Source organism: Schistocerca gregaria, chromosome 9 (assembly GCF_023897955.1).
Source record: "Schistocerca gregaria isolate iqSchGreg1 chromosome 9, iqSchGreg1.2, whole genome shotgun sequence".
In the NCBI taxonomy this organism is placed as follows: Eukaryota; Metazoa; Arthropoda; class Insecta; order Orthoptera; family Acrididae; genus Schistocerca; species Schistocerca gregaria.
This window is the reverse complement of record NC_064928.1, coordinates 256,557,775-256,580,481: the sequence shown is the minus strand read 5'-3', so window position 1 is coordinate 256,580,481 and position 22,707 is coordinate 256,557,775. Positions and strand designations below refer to the sequence as shown.

General features: G+C 45.1%; 1 protein-coding gene across 2 annotated transcripts in view; it reads left to right on the top strand.

Moving 5' to 3' along the window:
• LOC126292096 (uncharacterized) overlaps positions 1 to 22,707 on the top strand; it is a 62,934-nt gene that overhangs the window by 9,508 nt on the left and 30,719 nt on the right. For both annotated transcript variants that reach the window (XM_049985919.1, XM_049985918.1), the window contains exons 2-3: positions 17,363 to 17,689; positions 19,929 to 20,286. In XM_049985919.1, the coding sequence (XP_049841876.1) occupies positions 17,363 to 17,689; positions 19,929 to 20,286 (685 nt within the window). The remainder of the gene's footprint in view (positions 1 to 17,362; positions 17,690 to 19,928; positions 20,287 to 22,707) is intronic.

Sequence of the window (22,707 nt, the reverse complement as noted above, 5' to 3'; positions counted from 1 at the left end):
AAATGAAACCAAATTGAAAAATATGAGACATTACGTAGAAAAATATTCATTAATCTACGGTATCGGAAATGGTTTCGCAAATAAAGAACCATTACAAGCTGACCGTGTGGAAAGCAGCTGATACTTACGCCCTCACACAGCGTTTGGCCCTAGGCACTGTTTAGTGATTGCAACTGCCTTAGGCTTATCGACTACAGATCATTTTCAAAGCCACATATAAAAACCTTCATATAAAAAAAAACTGTATGTAGTGAACGGATGAGTACGTGTAACTACCTAGTGATCATCTGTTATGAGCACAGACGTACTCATATGTTCATATATGCCCATATGAAGGCTTTTATATGTGGCTTTGAAAATGATGCATAGTCGAAACGCGAAACGCAGTTACAACCAACAAACAGTGTGGCTACAGTCGCTGCAGAATCTTATAGGTATCTCAGAAGGAGCAGTTGCCTCTCCACTTTTGAGAAATTTCAGATGATTTCTCTATTCTGCTATTACTAATCTTAATATCTGTCCTTTCGAGTGACAATTATAAGTAGTAGCTGCGTTCGATTCCCCGCAGTGGCACACGTTTAGGGGAAGTATTTGGTGATTTTGCTTTATGTCTCTCATTTTCCGTTTCGGTACCACAGTGATCACTGAGCGAGTGTTTGTATCGTTTTATGGCGTTGTATGGACTAAAAGCAAAGGATCAGCCCCAGTTGTGAGTCCGCACAGTGCTTCGGTAGCAGGTGAAAGAAAGAAAGACTCGCACTACATTGTTCGGAAGCCAAATAGGAAAGGGTTTTCTTGTTCCGCGAGACTTGTGTCTTAAGATATATGTTGCATCTAACTACCTAGGAACTACGTTTCCGAACAACGTAAACTGCAACGATCCCACAGATAATGTTGTTGGGAAGGCAAACCAAAGACTACGTTCTATTGATAGGACGCTAAGAAGATCCAACGGATCTACTATAGAATTGCCAGCACTAAGCTTGTCCGTGCTGCTGTGAAGTATGGTCATTACGAGAAAGGACTGAGGACGACGTACAAAAAGGGCAGCAACTTTTGTATTATCGCGAAATAGGGGACAGAGTTGATGTGGCAAACAGTAAAGCGAAGGCCGTCTTCGTTGCGACGAGACCTTTTCACGATGTTTCAGTCTCTAACTTTCTCCCCCTAAATGCGAATGTATTGACGCCCACCCCTAGGTAGGGAGAAATGATCACGTAATTAAGAGAAATCAGAGATCGCACGCAATGGTTTAACTGTTCCTTCTTTCCCGCGCGGTTGAACCATTGCTTTATTTCACTTGATGAAAGTACTACAGACTGACTTCACTCAGAAGAATCACTGGATAACTCAGTCAACTAAATCACTAAAAGCCGGCCGGAGTGGCCGTGCGGTTCTAGGCGCTACAGTCTGGAGCCGCTACGGTCGCAGGTTCGAATCCTGCCTCGGGCGTGGATGTGTGTCATGTCCTTAGGTTAGTTAGGTTTAAGTAGTTCTAAGTTCTAGGCGACTGATGACCTCAGAAATTAAGCCCCATAATGCTCAGAGCCATTGGAACCATTTTTTCCCGCGCGCTGTTGGAGAGTGCAGACGTAGAGGGATAGCGTGCAAGTGGATCGATGAAACGTCTGCCAGGCACTTGAGTGTGAATTGCAGAGTATTAATGCAGATGTACAAGTAGATGAGTATAATGAGTGTGGTGCTATGTTGGTGCCCTATGATGAGCATGAGAGAATATAGACTGAATCCCGATGCCAGTACACACAAACTACTGCTCTCGAATAGCACGGACGTGGCGCGGCGAGCTTAACTTCCCCACCCGAAGGCGGATCACCGGCAACAGTGTCACATGCCCTCGCTTCGTGAAGCAGTGCTAAGACGTCTGGAGTGTAAACCGTGACATTCGGCGCAAAGTCTGCTCACGACGGACATTATGCGGGGTAAATACTGGCAGCCACAACACGGACGTGTGGCAGCAAACTCGGCTAACGAAAGCTGCCTTCGCTCCACGTGTACGTTATTACTTCCTGCAGGGGTTTCTACTTTTCCCTTGCGTCCATCAGCACCCTAAGTCAGACGCTACAGTAAATGTCGCATTGACCCACATTCGGCTGATTTAGTTCACGCTACTTAGGAGCTAATTACGACAGTAAACGGATCGTAAGTTTCTCCCGTTTATTGCACAGGCAGAAAGCAAACCGCGCTTCGGGTGTCTTGAAAGTCAATTTAGAGGGTCTCAGCTGCAGCGTTATACGGCGGTGGAGGCCAGCAAAATAGAATACGGGCGATGTCGTACTTGGTAACTGGTGTGCACGAAAGAGAGAGCTATAAAATGATGTCTCGATTGCAAGAAAATGAAACGACTACAGATGCCCTTATGATCTTACTTATTGAGTAGCTACCAGTTTCGGCCATTCGATACGCCATCTTCAGGCCTTAGGTGATGCTGAAGGGGTCACCACGATCCATATACAGGGTAATTCACGAAGATGTGTAAATATTTCAATATGTTATTCTACAAGTAAAACTAAACGAAAAAGTTCACGTAAACATAAGTCCGCAAATGTTTTGTGTTGGAGTTACGGCTAATAACAGATTTTCCTGGAATTTAGCAACTTCGCTACTATGAAGCCATCGCTAAACTGCACGAGGTTAAAGTGAAGCACGATTTCCATTAATTTTGTTGTTAGTGGTCAGGTGAGTCTAATAAAACATGTCCGCAGACATGTCTCTGCAATAGTTTTCCGGAACATCCAGAGAAACAAAGACGAAATTTCGTAAAATTTTCTAATTTACTAACTACTTGGGCCAATTTTTTTTTTTAAATTCCATACAATTGCACAAAGCTTTTAACAGAAATTGTAGAGAATTTAATTTTGAAAAATGATGGAAATAACGTTACCTAAAACTCTACGAATATGTCAGATAATCTGCTTTTATTAATACCATATCATACGTGTATTCATGTTAAACCGGGAAAAACAAACCTCAGTATTATGGAACTTGTACAGTGTGCATACAATGTCACAATACATTCACAACAAATGTTCAAAAAACAACTCACTAGCGGTCGTCAACAGTGACATGAACGTTTCTACGTTCTTAATGGAAAGTAAACAAATTTACTTGTATAAAAATCTTTGCTTCTCTGGATGTTCTGGAAAACTACTGCAGATACACGTCTGGTACATGTTTTATTAGACTCACCTCACCAATAACAACAAAATAAGTGGAAATCGTGCTTTACTTTAACCTCGTGCAGTTTAGCGATTGCTTCATAGTAGCGAAGTTGCTAAATTTCAGGCAAAATCTTTTATTAGCCGCAACTCCATGACTAAACATTTGCGGACGTATGTTTATGTGAACTTCTTTTTAGTTTTACTTGTAGAATAACATATTAAAATATTTGCATATCTTCGTGAATTACCCTATACGCTACATCAGTGCCCAACATCACTGGTTTACACAGACTGACTGTAACTGTGATGTCAGCACTCCAATCATTAGCTGCCAACTGATGCAGCGTTTATATGTATTGTGATAACCACTCCAGTATCAAGTAAGGCCTGAAGATGGCGCACTGGAGCGCAGAAACTGGTATCTACACGATAAATAAGATCATAAGGGCGGATGTAGGCGTTTCATTTTTTTTACCACAGTGAACGGCCGTGTGTCCAAGACCCCAAGTCGAAAGGATGGATATACAAAAACTTAATGTCTGGATTTGTCGTGCTGGGGAATATTTAAGCTGGAAAGGGAGGTTTATCTCTACTTACTGTCTCTAGTTTTGCATTCATGACATTTTCGCGATGTATACATAGGAAGTGGTGAAAACAACAGTCCTGACTGCAGAACTTATTTTATTGCTTTATAATTCACTTGTGGGACCTATAGGACCACACGAGGTAAAATCCATCGATGTTACTTTTGATAGTTGGCCTTCCTTTGTGTTCAAATTTGTTTCATCCCTTCAGAATGACGTCTCTTTCCTTCAAGATACCATCGTGTTCCAGTCCTTTTTCTAATTTCCCTCCGATCAACCTTCCAAGCAAATATCTTATTGCTTTATTGATTCCTGACGCGCGTTTTTTCCTAATGCATGGCATCTTCAGATAGACCAGTGTTAAGTATTGGGTGCCACGATAAAGGCATCGACAGAACTAAACGGCCCTTGTCATATATAGTAAGATAAATCGATGAGGACAGCCTATTTCAGACGATGCCCTAATCGTCGCATCCAAAACCGGCTTACCGACGCTATACTGGTCAATCCGAGGATGCCTTGTATTAGACGAAACTCACGTCATGAATAAATACAGCAATAAAAGCAATTCTGCAATCAAGGCTTTTGTTTCCACCACATTCTGCACACTGGTTGCTGCATCAATTGTATACAGGGTGTTACAAAAAGGTATGGCCAAACTTTCAGGAGACATTCCTCACACACAAATAAAGAAAATATGTTATGTGGACAAGTGTCCGGAAACGCTTAATTTCCATGTCAGAGCTCATTTTAGTTTCGTCCACCTACGCTCAATGGAGCACGTTATCCTGATTTCATACGGGATACTCTACCTGTGCTGCCTTTACAAGTACGACACAACATGTGGTTTATGCACGATGGAGCTCCTGCACATTTCAGTCGAAGTGTTCGTACATTTCTGAACAATAGATCCGGTGACCGATGGATTGGTAGAGGCGGACCAATTCCATGGCCTCCACGCTCTCTTGACCTCAACCCTCTTGACTTTCATTTATGGGGGCATTTGAAAGCTCATGTCTACGCAACCATGGTACCAAATGTAAAGACTCTTCGTGCTCGTATTGTGGACGGCTGTGATACAGTACGCCATTCTCCAGGGCTGCATCAGCGCATCAGGGATTCCATGCGACGGAGGGTGGATGCATGTATCCTTGCTAACGGAGGACATTTTGAACATTTCCTGTAACATAGTGTTAGAAGTCACCCTGGTACGTTCTGTTGCTGTGTTTTTCCATTCCATGATTAATGTGATTTGAAGAGAAGTAATAAAATGAGCTCTAACATGGAAAGTATGCGTTTCCGGACACATGTCCACATAACATATTTCTTTCTTTGTGTGTGAGGAATGTTTCCTGAAAGTTTGGCCGTACCTTTTTTTAACACCCTGTATAGTTTGCAGCAATTATTCGGAGATGAAGAGGCTTGCAAGCGACAAAGTAGCTTGGAGACCTGCATCAAACCAGTATGAATGAAGACCACAACAGCAACAACAACAACGACAACAACAAAAACAAAAACAACAACAACAACGACAACGCGCGACGACAAACCACACCCTGATGCAAGACGCCTGTGTTGCAGCCCCTGCCACTACAGTCAGACGAGCACCTATGTGACGCTTTCACCCTCACTAAACGAACCTGTGACGAAACGCGCTGCTCTTATTTGGATTTTCTCTCTTTACTGTATCAGTCCCACATGGCTCCACAAGCTGCGACATCGCGGCGAATTAAACAGGGAACCGTAAACTGCAGAATAAATCGCTTTTATTTCAGTCTCTGAGCACAAAATGTTTGTTCTCAGATTGCCGGTTTCAGCCTGTGGTGACCATCTTCAGTCTTGTTTTACAACCATGTGCTGTAGCTTTCTTATATTTCGACTTGTCTCAAAACAGACCTGAAGATGGTCACCGCCGAGCGAAACCGTTAGGATACAAAAATTTTGTGATCGTAGACTGAAGAAAAATAAATTCTACATCTCTACATGTACATCTACAACCATACTCCGCAAGCCACCTGACGGTGTGTGGCGGAGGGTACCTTGAGTACCTCTATCGGTTCTCCCTTCTATTCCAGTCTCGTATTGTTCGTGGAAAGAAGGATTGTCGGTATGCCTCTGTATGGGCGCTAATCTCTCTGATTTTATCCTCATGGTCTCTTCGCGAGATATACGTAGGAGGGAGCAATATACTGCTTGACTCCTCGTGATGGTATTTTCTCGAAACTTCAACAAAAGCCCGCACCGAGCTACTGAGCATCTCTCCTGCAGAGTCTTCCACTGGAGTATATCTATCACCTCCGTAACGCTTTCGCGATTGCTAAATGATCCTGCAACGAAGAACGCTGCTCTCCGTTGGATGTTCTCTATCTCTTCTATAAAACCTATCTGGTACGGATACCACACTGCTGAGCAGTATTCAAGCAGTGGGCGAACAAGCGTACTGTAACCTACTTCCTTTGTTTTCCGATTGCATTTCCTTAGGATTCTTCCAATGAATCTCAGTCTGGCATCTGCTTTACCGTCGATTAACTTTATATGATCTTCCCATTTTAAATCACTCCTAATGCGTACTCCCAAATAATTTATGGAATTAACTGCTTCCAGTTGCAGACCTGCTATATTGCAGCTAAATGATAAGGGATCTTTCTTTCTATGTATTCGCAGTACATTACACTTGTCTACATTGAGATTCAATTGCCATTCCCTGCACGATGCGTCAATTCGCTGCAGATGCTCCTGCATTTCAGTACAATTTTCCATTGTTACAACCTCTCGATATACCACAGCATCATCCGCAAAAAGCCTCAGTGAACTTCCGATGTCATCCACAAGGTCGTTTATGTATATTGTGAATAGCAACGGTCCTTCGACACTCCCCTGTGGCATAACTGAAATCACTCTTACTTCGGAAGAGTTCTCTCCATCGAGAATGACATGCTTCGTTCTGTTATCTAGGAACTCTTCAATCCAGTCACACAATTGGTCCGATAGTCCATATGCTCTTACTTTGCTCATTAAACGACTGTGGGGAACTGTATCGAACGCCTTGCGGAATTTATTGTAATCCAGTCCGGTACGGATCACAGGCTGACAGCGAGTATGCAATTAATGGTCGAACGAGAATTTTGCGTTACCTTTCTTGTGGATGGCGTCCATTTTCTAAGGATTCTTCCAATTAGTCTGAGACCCGCATCTTTCTTACCTCACCCTATACTCCCAGATATTTGATAAAGTTGCTTCCAGTTCTCGGTCTGCATGCGCACAATCAAACAACACCGCGTCTTTCCTCTTCTGCAGTATCTCACATCTGCTTATACTGAGGTCAGCTGCCGATCCCTCCATCAAGTTTCGAATCTCTGCAGGTCTTTCTGCACTTTGCTACAATTTTCTGACGTAGCGACTTCTCTGTACTGGTAAGCATAATCCACGAACCGTCTCCTGGAGATCCCGACGTTATCTCCCCCGTTAATCCAAGCTGGCAAGGGTTCCGAATCAGACGAGAAGTACATAAGAAATGGTCCAGCGAGGAGTTTGTAAGTTACGCCACTTGTCCGCAAAGTTTTCCTCAAGGTAGGCAGAGGAGAGGAATTCTTGGCGGATCGCATCAAACCAGTCAGAAGACTGATGACGCCAAAGGAGTTTTTTCCAATAAAATCTCTCGCATCTGTCCTCATCACGGCTAGTTTTATGTGGTCGCTCCAGTTTAAATCATCCTTGACAGATACGAGGCGATATCAAAAAGTAAGATACACATTACTGCGGCGGTGCTAGTAAGTCTTATCCAGTACTGCACCACACTTCGTACTGACACAGATACACTGATCAGCCAGAACATTATGGCCACAGACCTGCTAGCGATGTAAACACGTCCAGGCGATAGCAGCGAGACCTGGCGTGTAGTGACTGCTAATCAGACACACTTACGGTGCATTTAGTATCTGTGAAAATGCTGACCGCCTCTAGAATGGGGAAGGTGTCCGGTCTATCTGAGTTTGACCGAGGGCAGATTGTGATGCCCTGGAGGCTCGGTGCGAGCATATCGGAAACTGCACGAGTCGTCTGGTGTTCGAGGAGTGCTGTGGTGAGTGGCGAAACCAGGATGAAACCGCGTCCAGAAGTCGTGGCTTTGGGAAGCCACCCCTCTTTACAGATGTCGAAAGTCGTAAATAAATAAATAAATGACGTGTGACTAGGGCCTCCCGTCGAGTAGACCGTTCACCGGGCGCAAATCTTTCGATTTGACGCCATTTCGGCGACTTGCGCGTCCAGGGGGATGACAAAACACCCAGTTCCTGAGTGGAGAAAATCTCCGACCCAGCCGGGAATCGAACCCGGGCCAAGAGGACTGAAATTCTGTAGCGCTGACCATTCCACTACCGGGGGCGGACGTAGAACGTCGTAGGTTAAGCAGACTGGTAAAACAGTACAGATGGCATCAGACTTTAATGCCGGCCAGAGTACGAGTGTGTCCGAACTCACAGCACACTGAACTCTCCTAACGGCGAGCATCCGCAGCTGACCACCCGACAAGGTGCCAATGTTGACACCATGACACCGGCAACATCGACTGAAATGTGCACGTGGACATCGGCAGAGCGTTGCACGGTCGGATGGCTCCCCACACCTCCTTAATCATGCTGATGGGAGGCCGCGAAGCGATCGTTTTCCAGGGGAACAGCTTCTTGACGCCTGCACTGCAGGATGGAGACAAACCGGCGGCGGCTTCATTATGGCCTGGGGAACATTTATGTGGGCATCCATAGATCCAGTATATTTCAATTTTACGACATGGTATTATTTCACATATTGTATGTTAAGAAAGAGGGAAAATCGAATCATTTGGAACGTTAGATGTAATTTAAGCCATATCATCCATTGGATTGATAGGATATATTGTATGGGCACAACATATACACTATTGGCCATTAAAATTGCTACACCAAGAAGAAATGCAGATGATAAATGGGTATTCAGTCGACAAATATATTATACTAGAGCTTACATGAGCTTACATTTTCGCTCAATTTGGGTGCATAGGTCCTGAGAAATCAGTACCCACAACAACCACCTCTGGCAGTAATAACGGACTCCATACGCCTGGGCATTGAGTCAAACAGAGCTTGGATGGCGTGTACAGGTACAGTTGGCCACGCAGCTTCAACAAGATACCACAGTTCATCAAGAGTAGTGACTGGCATGTTGTGACGAGACAGTTGCTTGGCCACCATTGACCAGACGTTTTCAGTTGGTGCGAGATCTGGAGTATGTGCTGGCCAGGGCAGCAGTCGAACATTTTCTGTATCCAGGAAGGCCGTACAGGACCTGCAACATGCGGTCGTGCATTATCCTGCTGAAATGAAGGGTTTCGCTGGGATCGAATGAAGGGTAGAGCCACGGGTCATAACACATCTGAAATGTAACGTCCACTGTTCAAAGTGCCGTCAATGCGAACAAGAGGTGACCGAGACGTGTAACCAATGTCACCCCATACCATCACGCCGGGTGATCCGCAAGTATGGCGATGAGGAATACACGCTACCAATGTCCGTTCACCGCGATGTCGCCAAATACGGATGCGACTATTCTGACGCTGTAAACAGAACCTGCACTCATCCAGAAAAATGATGATTTACCATTCGTGCACCCAAATTTGTCGTTGAGTACACCATCGCAAGCGCTCCTGTCGGTGATGCACCGTCAAAGGTAACCGCAGCTATGATCTCCGAGCTGATAGTCCATGATGCTGCAAACCTTGTCGAACTATTCGTACAGATTGTTGTCTTGCAAACGTCCCCATCTGTTGACCCAGGGATCGAGACGTGGCTGCACGATCCGTTACAGCCGTGCGAATAAGATGCCTGTCATCTCGACTGCTAGTGATACGAGGCCGTTGGGATCCAGCACGGCGTTCAGTATTACCCTCCTGAACCCACCGATTTCATATTCTGCTAACAGTCATTGGATCTCGACCAACGCGAACAGCGGTGTTGCGATACGATAAACCGCAATCGGGATAGGCTACAATCCGACGTTTATCAAAGTCGGAAAGGTGATGGTACGCATTTCTCCTCCTTAGACGAGGCATCACAACGACGTTTCACCAGACAACGCCGGTGAACTACCGTTTGTGTATGAGAAATCGGCTGGAAACTTTCCTCATGTCAGCACGTTGAGCCAGCGGCCCCAATCTTGTGTGAATGCTCTGGAAAGCTAATAATTTGCATATCACAGCATCTTCTTCCTGTCGGTTAAATCCCGCGTCTATAGCACGTCATTTTTGTGGTGTAGCTATTTTAATGGCCAGTACTGTACTTTTGATATGCCTCACTGATATTTCCATGATTGATTATGTCGTGTTTGCGTCCTGTAGAGAGATATTTTTTTCAGCAAAAAATGTTTTTAGTCCGACCTTATACATCCCTACGATTTTCTTCATCATTTACTGTACAACACTGTCATCTGCAGCCAACACAACACAGTTATCAGCGAATAATATACCATATATGGAATTCACGTCCATCTCCAGGCTCATTCCTCCATACGTTGTCGTCTGTTCTTAAAGAACTCCGTCTTCAGGCCACAAGTGGCCCATCGTGACCATCCGACCGCCGTGTCATCCTCAGTTGAGGATGCGGATAGGAGGGGCGAGTGGTCAGCACACTGCTCTCCCAGTTGTTACTATGGTTTCCTGTGACCGCAGCCGCCACCATTCGGTCGAGTAGATCCCCAAGTTGGCACCACGACGCTGAGTGCACCCCGGAAAATGGCAACAGCGCACGGCGGCGTGGACGGTCACCCATCCAAGTGCCGGCCACGCCCGAAAGCGCTTCACTTCGGTGATCTCACGGGAACCGGTGTATCCACTGTGACTCGGGCGCCTTCCCACTGCGCTGTCACTTCTCGGTGGTAGCCTCGGGTCCCCGCTGCGGTATCCACGCCGAGCAGTCCACTTTGCTGTGGTGTGGCGCACGAGCGCCAACGGGCCGTGTAAACTGGCGCGAGAGGAAGCGACGTGCCGAACTTGAAAGCCGCGCGGTTTCCCGGAGAAAGCGGCGCTTTTTGCGCTCGGGAGGCGGACTGCCCTCTCGCGGAGACTTTTCCTCGCCTGTGTCGGCGGCGGAGGCGTGACTTGTCATCGCTCTGCGGATACCTCTCGGTCCGATCGCGTCCGCTCGCTCCATTCTCTCTGTTTTTCCGGTCGGAACTGCAGAATTTGGCGGCGCTGACGCAGGGAACGGAAGCACTCGAGCGGTCTCCGCGAGACGCGATAATTTCCTCGCTGGGGGAAAGCGCTCAACTGCCGGCGCGTTCCACTTCACCGGGACGCGTAAGCTGAGTCCGTCTCTGGATCGCCGTGCGTACAGATGACTGCGTCCCGCATTGCACATTTTAGTGACAGACTTTACGGCTTTCCTGCAGGCCGTAGTATAGCGGTTCCAAGTCTGGGAGTAGATACTGCCTTCCACATTCATGTCCACATACGTATTCAGCAAGCTATCACATGGCCCGTGGTGGACCGCACCCACCACCACAACTTGTTACTCCCTAGCCTGTTACTTTTGCAAACGCTGCGAGGGAAAACTTATATCCTTCTTTGGCAATATGTACGTCGGTGGCAGCAGACTCGTGCTGCAGTCAGTAGCAAGTCCCGTTCAGTAAACATTCTTAATAGTACTCAACCTACCAGTGTTAAATTTCCTCGCCGGCCGGAATGGCCGTGCGGTTCTAGGCGCTACAGTCTGTACCCGAGCAACTGCTACAGTCGCAGGTTCGAATCCTGCCTCGGGCATGGATGTGTGTGATGTCCTTAAGCTACTTAGAGGTTTAAGCAGTTCTAAGTTCTAGGCGACTGATGACCTCATAAGTTAAGTCGCATACATTTTCACGCAATTTGGGTGAATAGATCCTGAGAAATCAGTACCCTGAACGACCACACCTGGCCGTAATAAAGGCCTTGATACTCCTGGGCATTGAGTCAAACAGAGCTTGCGTGTCGTGTACAGGTACAGCTGTCCGCGCAGCGTCAACACGATACCACAGTTCATCACGAGTAGTGACTGGTGTATTGTGACGATCCACTTGCTCGGCCACCATAGACCAGACGTTCTCAATTGGTGAGAGATCTGGACAAAGTGCTGGACAGGGCAGCAGTCGAATAGTTTCTGCATCCAGAAACGTCCGTACAGGACCTGCAACATGCGGTCGTGCATTATCCTGCTGAAATGTAGGGTTCCGCACGGATCGAATGAAAGGTAGAGCCACGGGTCTTAACACATCTGAAATGTAACGTCCACTGTCCAAAGTGCCGCCATTACGAACAAGAGGTGACCGAATGGCACTCCATATCATCACGCCGGGTGATATGGCAGTATGGCGATTACGAATACACGCTTCCAATGTGCGTTCACCGCGATTTCGCCAAACACGGCTGCGACCATCATGATTCTGTAAACAGAACCTGCATTCATCCGAGAAAATGACGTTTGCCATTCGTGAATTCAGGTTCGTCGTTGAGTACAACATCGCAGGGGCTCCTGTCGGTGATGCGGCATAGATAGTAACCGAAGGCCATGGTCTCCGAGCTGATAGTCCATGCTGCTGTTCGTGTAGATGGTGGTTGTCTTGCAAACGTCACTGTCTGTCGACTCAGAGATCGAGACGTGGCTGCACGATCCGTTACAGCCATGCGGATATGGTGCATGTCATCTCGACTGCTAGTCATACGAGGCTGTTGGGATCCAGCACGGCGTACCGTATTACCATCCTGAACCCACCGATTGCATGTTCTGCTAACAGTCATTGGATCTCGACCAACGTGAGCAGCAATGTCACGATACGATAAACCGCAGTCGCGATAGGCTACGATCCTACCTTTATCAATGTCGGAAACGTGATGGTGCGCGTTTCTCCTTCTTACACGAGGCATCACAACAATGTTTCATGAGGCAACGCCGGTCAGCTGCTGTTCGTGTATGAGAAATCAGTCGGAAACTTTCCTCATGTCAGCTCGTTGTAGGTGTCGCCACCGGCGCCAACCTTGTGTGAATGCTCTGAAAAGCTAATCATTTGCATATCACAGCATCTTCTTCCTGTTGGTTAAATTCCGCGTCTGTAGCACGTCTTCTTCGTGGTGTAGCAATTTTAATGGCCAGTAGCGTAACTTATGTGCAGCTTAAGGTGACTGTCCTCCATAGACTACGTTGTCTAAATGTATGAGTTGACCTCAGTCGCTGAAACTGGTAAAAGCAGTTTTAGTGACTGAGGTCAACTGACCGTTCGACACATCGTCAACTTTATTTGATTGATGGTGCTGTCTGAAAAAGGCCTCAGGCCGGAACCGGTCATTTTAATAAAATGACCATCGCAGTCAACATTGTTTTTCCACCGATTTTGCATAGAAACAGGAAGCAGTACGTTACCATTCCGAATGCTCACGAGAGGGAGCCAAGTGCCTATGTGGTCTTCTTCTGCGTGTCCCGGCGGAGATTCGAGTCTTTCCTTGGGCATGAGTGCGTGTGTTTGTCCTTAGGATAATTTACGTTAAGTAGTGCGTAAGCTTAGGGACTGATGACCTTAGCAGTTAAGTCTCATAAGATTTCACACACATTTGAACATTTTTTGATCTTCTTATTTAGTTACAGTCCGTCTAATTATCACGTTCAGTATACTACGGGACTTTAAACTTCTTCCTACGTTCCTTCATTTGCTCACCTTTGACTTCCAAGTCTTGCACAGATGATTTTCTTCCAATATTTTTGGAATTGTTTTGTCATGGAAATGTCCCTTACCTCTTAACTTTGTTGCTATATTTTGGTCTGACTTCAACCTCATGTTGATTTATACCAATTTCTTGCAGCTCTCTTGTTGTTGTTGTTGTGGTCTTCAGTCCTGAGACTGGTTTGATGCAGTTCTCCATGCCAGGCTACTCTATCCTGTGCAAGCTTCTTCATCTCCCAGTACTTATTGAAACCTACATCCTTCTGAATCTGCTTAGTGTATTGATCTCTAGGTCTCCCTCTACGATTTTTAGCCTCCACGCTGCCCTCCAATACTAAATTGGTGATCCCTTGATGCCTCAGAACATGTCCTACCAACCGGTCCCTTCTTCTAGTCAAGTTGCTCCACAAACTCCTCTTCTCCCCAATTCTATTCAATACTTCCTCATTAGTTACGTGATCTACCCACCTAATCTTCAGCATTCTTCTGTAGCACGACATTTCGAAAGCTTCTATTCTCTTCTTGTCCAAACTATTTATCGTCCATGTTTCACTTCCATACATGGCTACCCTCTATACAAATACTTTCAGAAAAGCTAACTCTTGGTTCAAGAATCATAACAGAAGGTTGTATACATGGAAGAAGCCTGGAAATACTGACAGGTTTCAGATAGATTATATAATGGTAAGACAGAGATTTAGGGACCAGGTTTTAAATTGTACGACATTTCCAGGGGCAGATGTGGACTCTGACCACAACCTTTTGTTATGAACTGTAGATTAAAACTGAAGAAACTGCAAAAAGGTGGGAATTTAATGAGATGGGACCTGGATAAACTGACTAAACCAGAGGTTTTAGAGAGTTTCCGGGAGAGCATAAGGGAACAATTGACAAGAATTCGGGAAAGAAATACAGTAGAAGAAGAATGGGTAGCTTTGAGGGATGAAGTAGTGCAGGCAGCAGAGGATCAGGTAGGTAAAAAGACGAGGGCTATTAGAAATCCTTGGGTAACAGAAGAAATATTGAATTTAATTGATGAACAGAGAAAATGTAAAAATGCAGTAAATGAAGCAGGCAAACGTCTTAAAAATGAGATCGACAGGCAGTGCAAAATCGCTAAGCAGGGATGGCTAGAGGACAAATGCAAGGATGTAGAGCAGGGGTCCCCAAACTATTTTGGACAAGTGACCCCTTTTCCAAAATAAACTGTTACCTCAGACCCCCATGGCCAAATTACCTACTTTTAAGACGAACCCCCTTATTCATAATGGTCCGCTAACTTAAAACAGCTGCTACAGAGTGTTATTTTTCGTTCTGACTGAAGCCAATAGAAGAAGACAGACTGAGAATTAGCAATGCTTTAAGTTAGCAGAGTATTATGAATAAGGGGGCCTATATTTAGTTTTTTCCTATTGATACAATATAACTAGGTACTAAGGTACCAATTGGAAAACTTTGCACTTGGTTAAGTGAGTAAAGTTGACTTCATTTTCTCATCAAAATTTAACAAAATAAAAAGGCATACAATTCAGTGAATATCAAGTTTAATTTATAATTATTATTACATATTAAGTACTTAAAGAATCTTAAGTAGGTAGGAAATTATATGTAAAAAAGTATTAATTCACAAAGAGAAAATAAAACATTCAGTGTGATGGATGAACCTGGTGACTATCTGCAAATCTAGCTACATTCGGTTCGATGTTGGTGAGTTGCAGCCTTAAATCTCCACGTTCGTTGATTGTCAAACGGTTTCTTTGTTTCGTCAAAATGTTTGTTACCACACTGAAGCTTTCTGCAACTAGGTATGATGATGGAAAAGCGATAAGGTATCTTTCAGCAATGTTCCACAATGTAGGATACTGTGTTTCAATTTTGCGTTGCAACCAGAACTTCTGACAGCCTTGATTGAACTTCTGCTTAAGCTCTTCGTCTGTGCTGATGAACTTGTGTTCATTTAATAGAGGTCGAGTTTTACACCTCGTCACCCCCAAAATCAGTTTTCGTTTATGTTGACCCCTAGGAAACCGATATCGACTCCAAGGAGTCGATATGGAACACTTTGGGAGTCCATGATGTGGAGGCTTATCTTTTCTCTGTGAGGTACTGGATGGGCTAAACAAAAAGTTGCGAATGCTTGGCGTATCTTTTGATTTAACAAAGGCATTTGACTGTATTGATCTCACAATACTGACCAGAAGTTGGATCATTATGGAATAAGCATACTGCTGCATCCATTTTCAATAAGCTGTCACTCGAATTCAAAAATCTTAGCAGTAATCCACGCGCTTTCAAATCGAAACGGAAGAGATTCCTCATGGGTCACTCCTTCTATTCTGTCGAGGAATTCATGTACTGACACGTTCCATGACCTTGGAGATTTGCTTCTCAATTTGGTCCACGGAACTTGACGTGTAAATAAAAAATAAATAAAACTTGGGGTAAGATAGATACTGCCTACAGGAAAATTAAAGAGACCTTTGGAGAAAGGAGAACCACTTGTATGAATATCAAGAGCTCAGAGGGAAACCAGCAGGTCTCTTGCAATTTCGTAAATGAGTGAGTTTGGGTTTTCATTTTTCAAAATGTCGTTTGACTACTACATCTATATCTACATCTACATCCATACTCCGCAAGCCACCTGACGGTGTGTGGCGAGGGTACCTTGAGTACCTCTATCGGTTCTCCCTTCTATTCCAGTCTCGTATTGTTCGTGGAAAGAAGGATTGTCAGTATGCTTCTGTGTGGGCTCTAATCTCTCCGATTTTATCCTCATGGTCTCCTCAAGAGATATACGTAGGGAGAAGCAGTATACTGCTTGAGTCTTCGGTGAAGATATGTTCTCGAAACTTCAACGAAAGCCCTTACCGAGCTACTGAGCGTTTCTCCTGCAGAGTCTTCCACTGGAGTTTATCTATCATCTACGTAGCGCTTTCGCGATTACTAAATGATCCTGTAACGAAGCGCGCTGCTCTCCGTTGGATGTTCTCTATCTCTTCTATAAAACCTATCTGGTACGGATACCACACTGCTGAGCAGTATTCAAGCAGTGGGCGAACAAGCGTACTGTAACCTACTTCCTTTGTTTTCGGATTGCATTTCTTTAGGATTCTCTCAATGAATCTCAGTCTGGCATCTGCTTTACCGACGATCAACTTTATATGACCATTCCATTTTAAATCACTCCTAATGCGTACTCCCAGATAATTTATGGAATTAACTGCTTCCAGTTGCTGACCTGCTATTTTGTAGCTAAATGATAAGGGATCTATCTTTCTATGTATTCGCAGCACATTACACTTGTCTACATTGAGAATCAATTGCCATTGCCTGCACCATGCGTCAATTCGCTGGAGATCCTCCTGCATTTCAGTACAATTTTCCATTGTGACAACCTCTCGATATACCAAGGCATTACCCGCAAAAAGCCTCAGTGAACTTCCGATGTCATCCACCAGGTCATTTATGTATACTGTGAATAGCAACGGTCCCACGACCGTCCCCTGCGGCACAGCTGAAATCACTCTCACTTCGGAAGACTTCTCTCCACTGAGAATGACATGCTGCGTTCTGTTATCTAGGAACTCTTCAATCCAATCACACAAATGGTCTGATAGTGCATATGCTCTTACTTTGATCATTAAACGACTGTGGGGACATAATCGAACGCCTTGCGGAAGTCAAGAGACATGGCATCTACCTGTGAACCCGTGTCTATGGCCCTCTGAGTCTCGTGGACGAATAGCGCGAGATGGGTTTGACACGACCGTCTTTTTCGAAATCTATGCTGATTCCTACAGAGTAGATTTCTAGTCTCCAGAGAAGTCATCACACTCCGCGTCGGAACTGCCCCGTGTTGAGCGACGCGTTCTCGTGTTTCAGAGTACCCTGAGAGCGCGGAGTCCCCTGAGACAGACGCAAGTATTTGCTCTGGTGGCGCTTTTGGCGTCGGCTGCTCTGGCTGCGGACGTCGAGCGACTCACCACTGAGGACGTGCCGGCAGTTGGAGACGAGGCATCGGCCACCGTGCTGGAGGCAGCTGACGAGCCGGCGGCGGCCTCTGAGGGCAAGGGCAAGCGGCAGGCAGTCTACGGCGGACCCTTCTCCTCTCTGATGACGTCAGCCTACCAGCTGCCGGCCACATCTGGCGGGTCCGGCGCCGTGCTGCTCTCGTCTGGCACTCAGGGGGCGCCAGCCTACCAGCCACTGGTACGTCGCGACGCGCTGCACGAGTTCGACTTTATCAAACAAACATTTTTCAATTAAAAATTTTTAATACCTAGACCGCGTGCTTATATATATCGTATTACAAAAAGGTACGGCCAAACTTTCAGGAATCATTCCTCACACACAAAGAAAGAAAATGTGTTATGTGGACGTCTGGGAACGCTTAATTCCCATGTTAGAGCTCATTCTATTACTTCTCTTAAAATCACATTAATCGTGGAATGGAAACACACAGCAACAGTACCAGCATGACTTCAAACACTTTGTTACAGGAAAGTGCTCAAAATGTCCTCCGTTAGCGAGGATACATGCGTCCACCCTCCGTCGCATTGAATCGCTGATGCATCCCTGGAGAATGGCGTATTGTATCACAGCCGTCTACGATACGAGCACGAAGAGTCTCTACATACCGGGGTTGCGTAGACGAGAGCTTTCAGATGCCCCCATAAATGAAAGTCGAGAGAGTTAAGGTCAGGAGAGAGTGGAGGCCATGAAATTGGTTCGCCTCTACCAATCCATTGGTCACCGAACCTGTTGTTGAGAAGCGTACGAACACTTCGACTGAAATATGTACAGGTTCTCCATCGTGCATGAACCACATGTTGTCTCATATATATATATATATATATATATATATATATATATATATATAGAGAGAGAGAGAGAGAGAGAGAGAGAGAGAGAGAGAAATATATCTGAAAACAAATATGATGTAATTTACCAAACGAAAGCGTTGGTATGTTGATAGAGACACTAACAAACACAAGCAAACACTCAAATTTCAAGCTTTCACAACCCACGGTTGCTTCATCAGGAAAGAGAGAAGAAGAGGGAACGACGGAAGGATGTGGGTTTTAAGGGAGAGGCTAAGGAGTCATTCCAATCCCGGGGAGGGAAAGACCTTGGGGGGAAAAAGGGACAGGTATACACACACACACACACACACACACACACACACACACACACACACACACACACACACACACACATATCCATCCGCACATATACAGACACAAGCAGACATATGGAAACGCAAGGAGTTTGGGCAGAGATGTCAGTCGAGGCAGAAGTACAGAGGCAAAGATATTGCAGAGTGACAGGTGAGGTATGAGCGGCGGCAGCTCGAAATTAGCGGAGGTTGAGGCCTGGTGGGTAACGGGAAGAGAGGATATATTCAAGCGCAAATTCCCATCTCCAGAGTTCTGAGAGGTTGGTCTTACTGGGAAGTATCCAGATAACCCAGATGCCTTGGTGTATGGCCAGCACATCTTTGCACAGTGTTACACCATCTGGGATATCTGGATACTCCCACTAACACCAACCTATCAGAACTCTGGAAAAGGGACCCAAGACCGAACCTTGCGGCACCACATTCTTGATTGTTCCCCAGTTTGAGAAATCACCAGTTGTTTTGTATATTATGTGAACTGTTTATTTCAACTTTCTGCACTCTTCCAGTTAGGTATGATTTAAACCATTTGAGCACTGTCCCATTCATACCACAGAACTTGAGCTTATGTAGAAGTATTCCATAATTTACACAATCGAAAGCCTTTGATAGATCACAAAAAATCCCGACAGTTGACTTACAGTTACTTAGAGCATTTAATATTTCATAAGTGAAAGTATATGTAGTATTTTCTGTTGAAAAACCCGTCTGAAAATCAAACTGACATTTTGTTAAAACTTTATTTTTACAAAGGTGTGAAGGTACTCTACAATACATTACTTTTTCAAAAATTTTGGATAAGGCAGTCAGAAGAGAGATTGGGCGGTGGTTGCTGACATCAGACGTATCCCCTTTTTTATGCAGTGGTATAACAATGGCATACATCAGTCTATCTGGGAAAATACTTTGCTTAAGAGAGCTATTACATACGTGGCTAAGAATCCCACTTATTTCTTGGGAACAAGCTTTTACTATCCTGCTGGAAATGCCACCAACCCCATGTGTCTCTCTCTTGCTCCAAGACCGCCTGTTTGATGTCCTACACCCCCCTTAACGCAACTGCCATTAGCTCTCCTTACGGTGTGATTCGGCACTATCGAACTATGTGAGACAAAACTTGACGTATTTCCCTACAAACTGACACTACAATCACCTCTCTAGGTAGTGTGAATTAATTTATATGAATTTTCAAAGTTGCAAAGTCCTCTTTGAAACACGCTGTATTGCCGTGGAGTATTATTGGCCGCTTAACGCCAGCTGCCCCGGTTGCAGGCGGGTCTCGGGCTGCCGCTGGGCTACGCACCTTCCCTGCTGACCGCCGCCTCCAACCACTCGTACGCCGGCTCGCCGCTGGCGGCGCTGCTGTCGGCCGGCTTCCCCACGGCTCAGTATTCGGCCCAGCACAACTTCACGCTGCCCGTGGCGGCCAACCCACTGGCGCAGAGCACCTCCTACTTCCCCGGCGGAGGCCTCTACGCCTCGGCAGCGCCCGCTGCCGCCGACTACCTGCAGAACTTCACCTTCGGCCAGCCCGCTGCCAGCAGTCTCTTCGCGCAGAATTCTGCCGCCTACCCCAGCTTCTACCCGGCGCCGTCGGGCTTCAGGCAGAATTTCAATGCGGGGCTCTTCGGTAAGTTGCCGACCTGACTACTACCACAGTCTAACATAACAGTCGCCACACTCAATGCTGTAAAAATTTGACAGATGGAGCGACACTAGCGCTCCAAGCGGCATAATAAAAAGCATAGACATTACGTAATTTGATTCTGGATGCTGTTTACAATTGACAATCTGGAGCTCCTGTGGTCTTGGTACATTAATCTTATTCTCACATATCTCTGATACTTCAGAAAAGTGTCTGTGGTGTCACCGCCAGACACCACACTTGCTACGTGGTAGCCTTTAAATCGGCCGCGGTCCAGTAGTATACGTCGGACCCGCGTGTCGCCACTCTCAGTGATTGCAGACCGAGCGCCGCCACACGGCAGGTCTAGAGAGACTTCCTAACACTCGCCCCAGTTGTACAGCCGACTTTGCTAGCGATGGTTCTCTGACAAAATACGCTCTCATTTGAAGAGACGATAGTTTAGCATAGCCTTCAGCTAGGTCATTTGCTACGACCTAGCAAGGTGCCATATTCAGTTACTATTGATATTGTGAATCATGTACCGTCAAGAGCGACGTCCATCATAAATGGATGAAAGTAAAGTATTCCATCAGCTACGTCCGTTTTTCTAAATTCTAATTTCCTTGTCCTGTTCCAGACCTCTCGCCAGTCTGGGTAAGCTAAAACGCATGAATTTCGGCCTCGTCTAGTAACACGGTGTTGGCTCTCCTGCCAACCACAACAGTGTCTATACATATTTCTTCATGGCTATGTACAGGAATATGATAATCTTCTTAGGCGCAGACTGAAACGTGAGTACAGACAAATGCAGACTGGTGCAGACAAATGCAGACTGAGTAATCGGAGGTCTGTACACTCGTTATTCTGCACTCACTAGATTGTTCGTTCCATTCAGCAGATCGTGTAATTCTCCTTCGCTCTCACTCAAGTTAGCACTGTCACCAGTGAATCATATTATTGATATCCTTTCACCTTGAGTTTTAATTGCACTGCTGAACCTTTCTTTTATTTCAATCATCGCTTCTTCCGTGTACAGATTGAACAGTAGGGGCGAAAGTCTACATCCATGTCTTACACCCTTTTTAATGTCCGACTGCTTACGTGGGTAGTAACGTGCCCGCCTCCCATGCAATCGGTCCCAGGTTCTATTCCAGACCGGGTTGGAGATTTTCTCCACTCGGGGACTGGGTGTTGCGTTGTCGTCTCGGTCAACGATGCCTTACGTTCATTTCCATTTTACCCTTTTTAATCCGAGCACTTCGTTCTTGATCATCCGTTCTCATTATTCGCTCTTTGCTCTTGTACATATTGTATATTATCCGTCTCTCCCTATAGCTTACACTTACTTTTCTCAGAATTTCGAACATCTTGCACCATTTTACATGATCTAAAGCTTTTTACAGGTCGACAAATCCTATGAACGGGTCTTGGTTTTTCTTTAGTCTTGTTTCCATTATCAGTTGTAACGTCAGAATTCCCTCTCTCGTGCCTTTACCTTTCCTAAAGCCAAACTGATCGACATCTAGCACATTCTCAGTTTTCTTTTCCATTCTTCTGTATATTATTCTTGTCAGCAACTTGGACGCATGGGCTTTTAAGCTGATTGTGCGACAATTCTCGCAGTTGTCAGCTCTTGCAGTCTTCGGAATCGTGTGGGTGATGGTTTTCCGAAAATCAGATTCTATGTCACCAGACTCGTACATTCTACACACCAATGTGAATAGTCGTTATATTGCCATAATACATAGCGTGACGAAATACGTGAAGCAGCGAAAGGTGAGCAGCAAATGGAATGGAAATTCATGGACTTGATGTTATTTCAGTGATTACAAGATCGAGTCAGATATAAAGGATTTAAGGATTTATAAGTTAGTCATGCAAAAATAACCTTCAACTTTGAAAAAGGTAGATAACTGACACAAATGTTTGATACAGAACTGAACGCAGTATAGTAACTAATTTACAAACTGTATAAAATGCATGTTTGACTATCAGCTGTTTTTATTTTAATCCCAAATATCGACCGATTTTAGTCTTGGATCACCTTCATGGATAAGGGTTAAAATGGTTTAAGCAAACACATTGCATTTTTCATTACTTAAATAATGTGTAGAGCATGTCATGAATATCAACATATGACACAAGGCTTTTAGAAGCAAACAAACTAATACTAAATCTTCTTTTCAGTACTGCTTCGTGTTTGCTTCTAAAAGTCTTGTGTCCTATATCGATATTGATAACATGCTCATCATTTAAGTAACGACGGATGTAATGTGGTGGCTTAAACCATTTTAGACCTTATCTGTGAAGATGGTCCAAGACTGAAACCAGTTGATATTTGGGTTTCAAATAAATACAGCTGGGGGTCGTACATGCATTTTATACATTACTTGGCGCCTGTTGTAGTCACCTTCCAGAAATGTT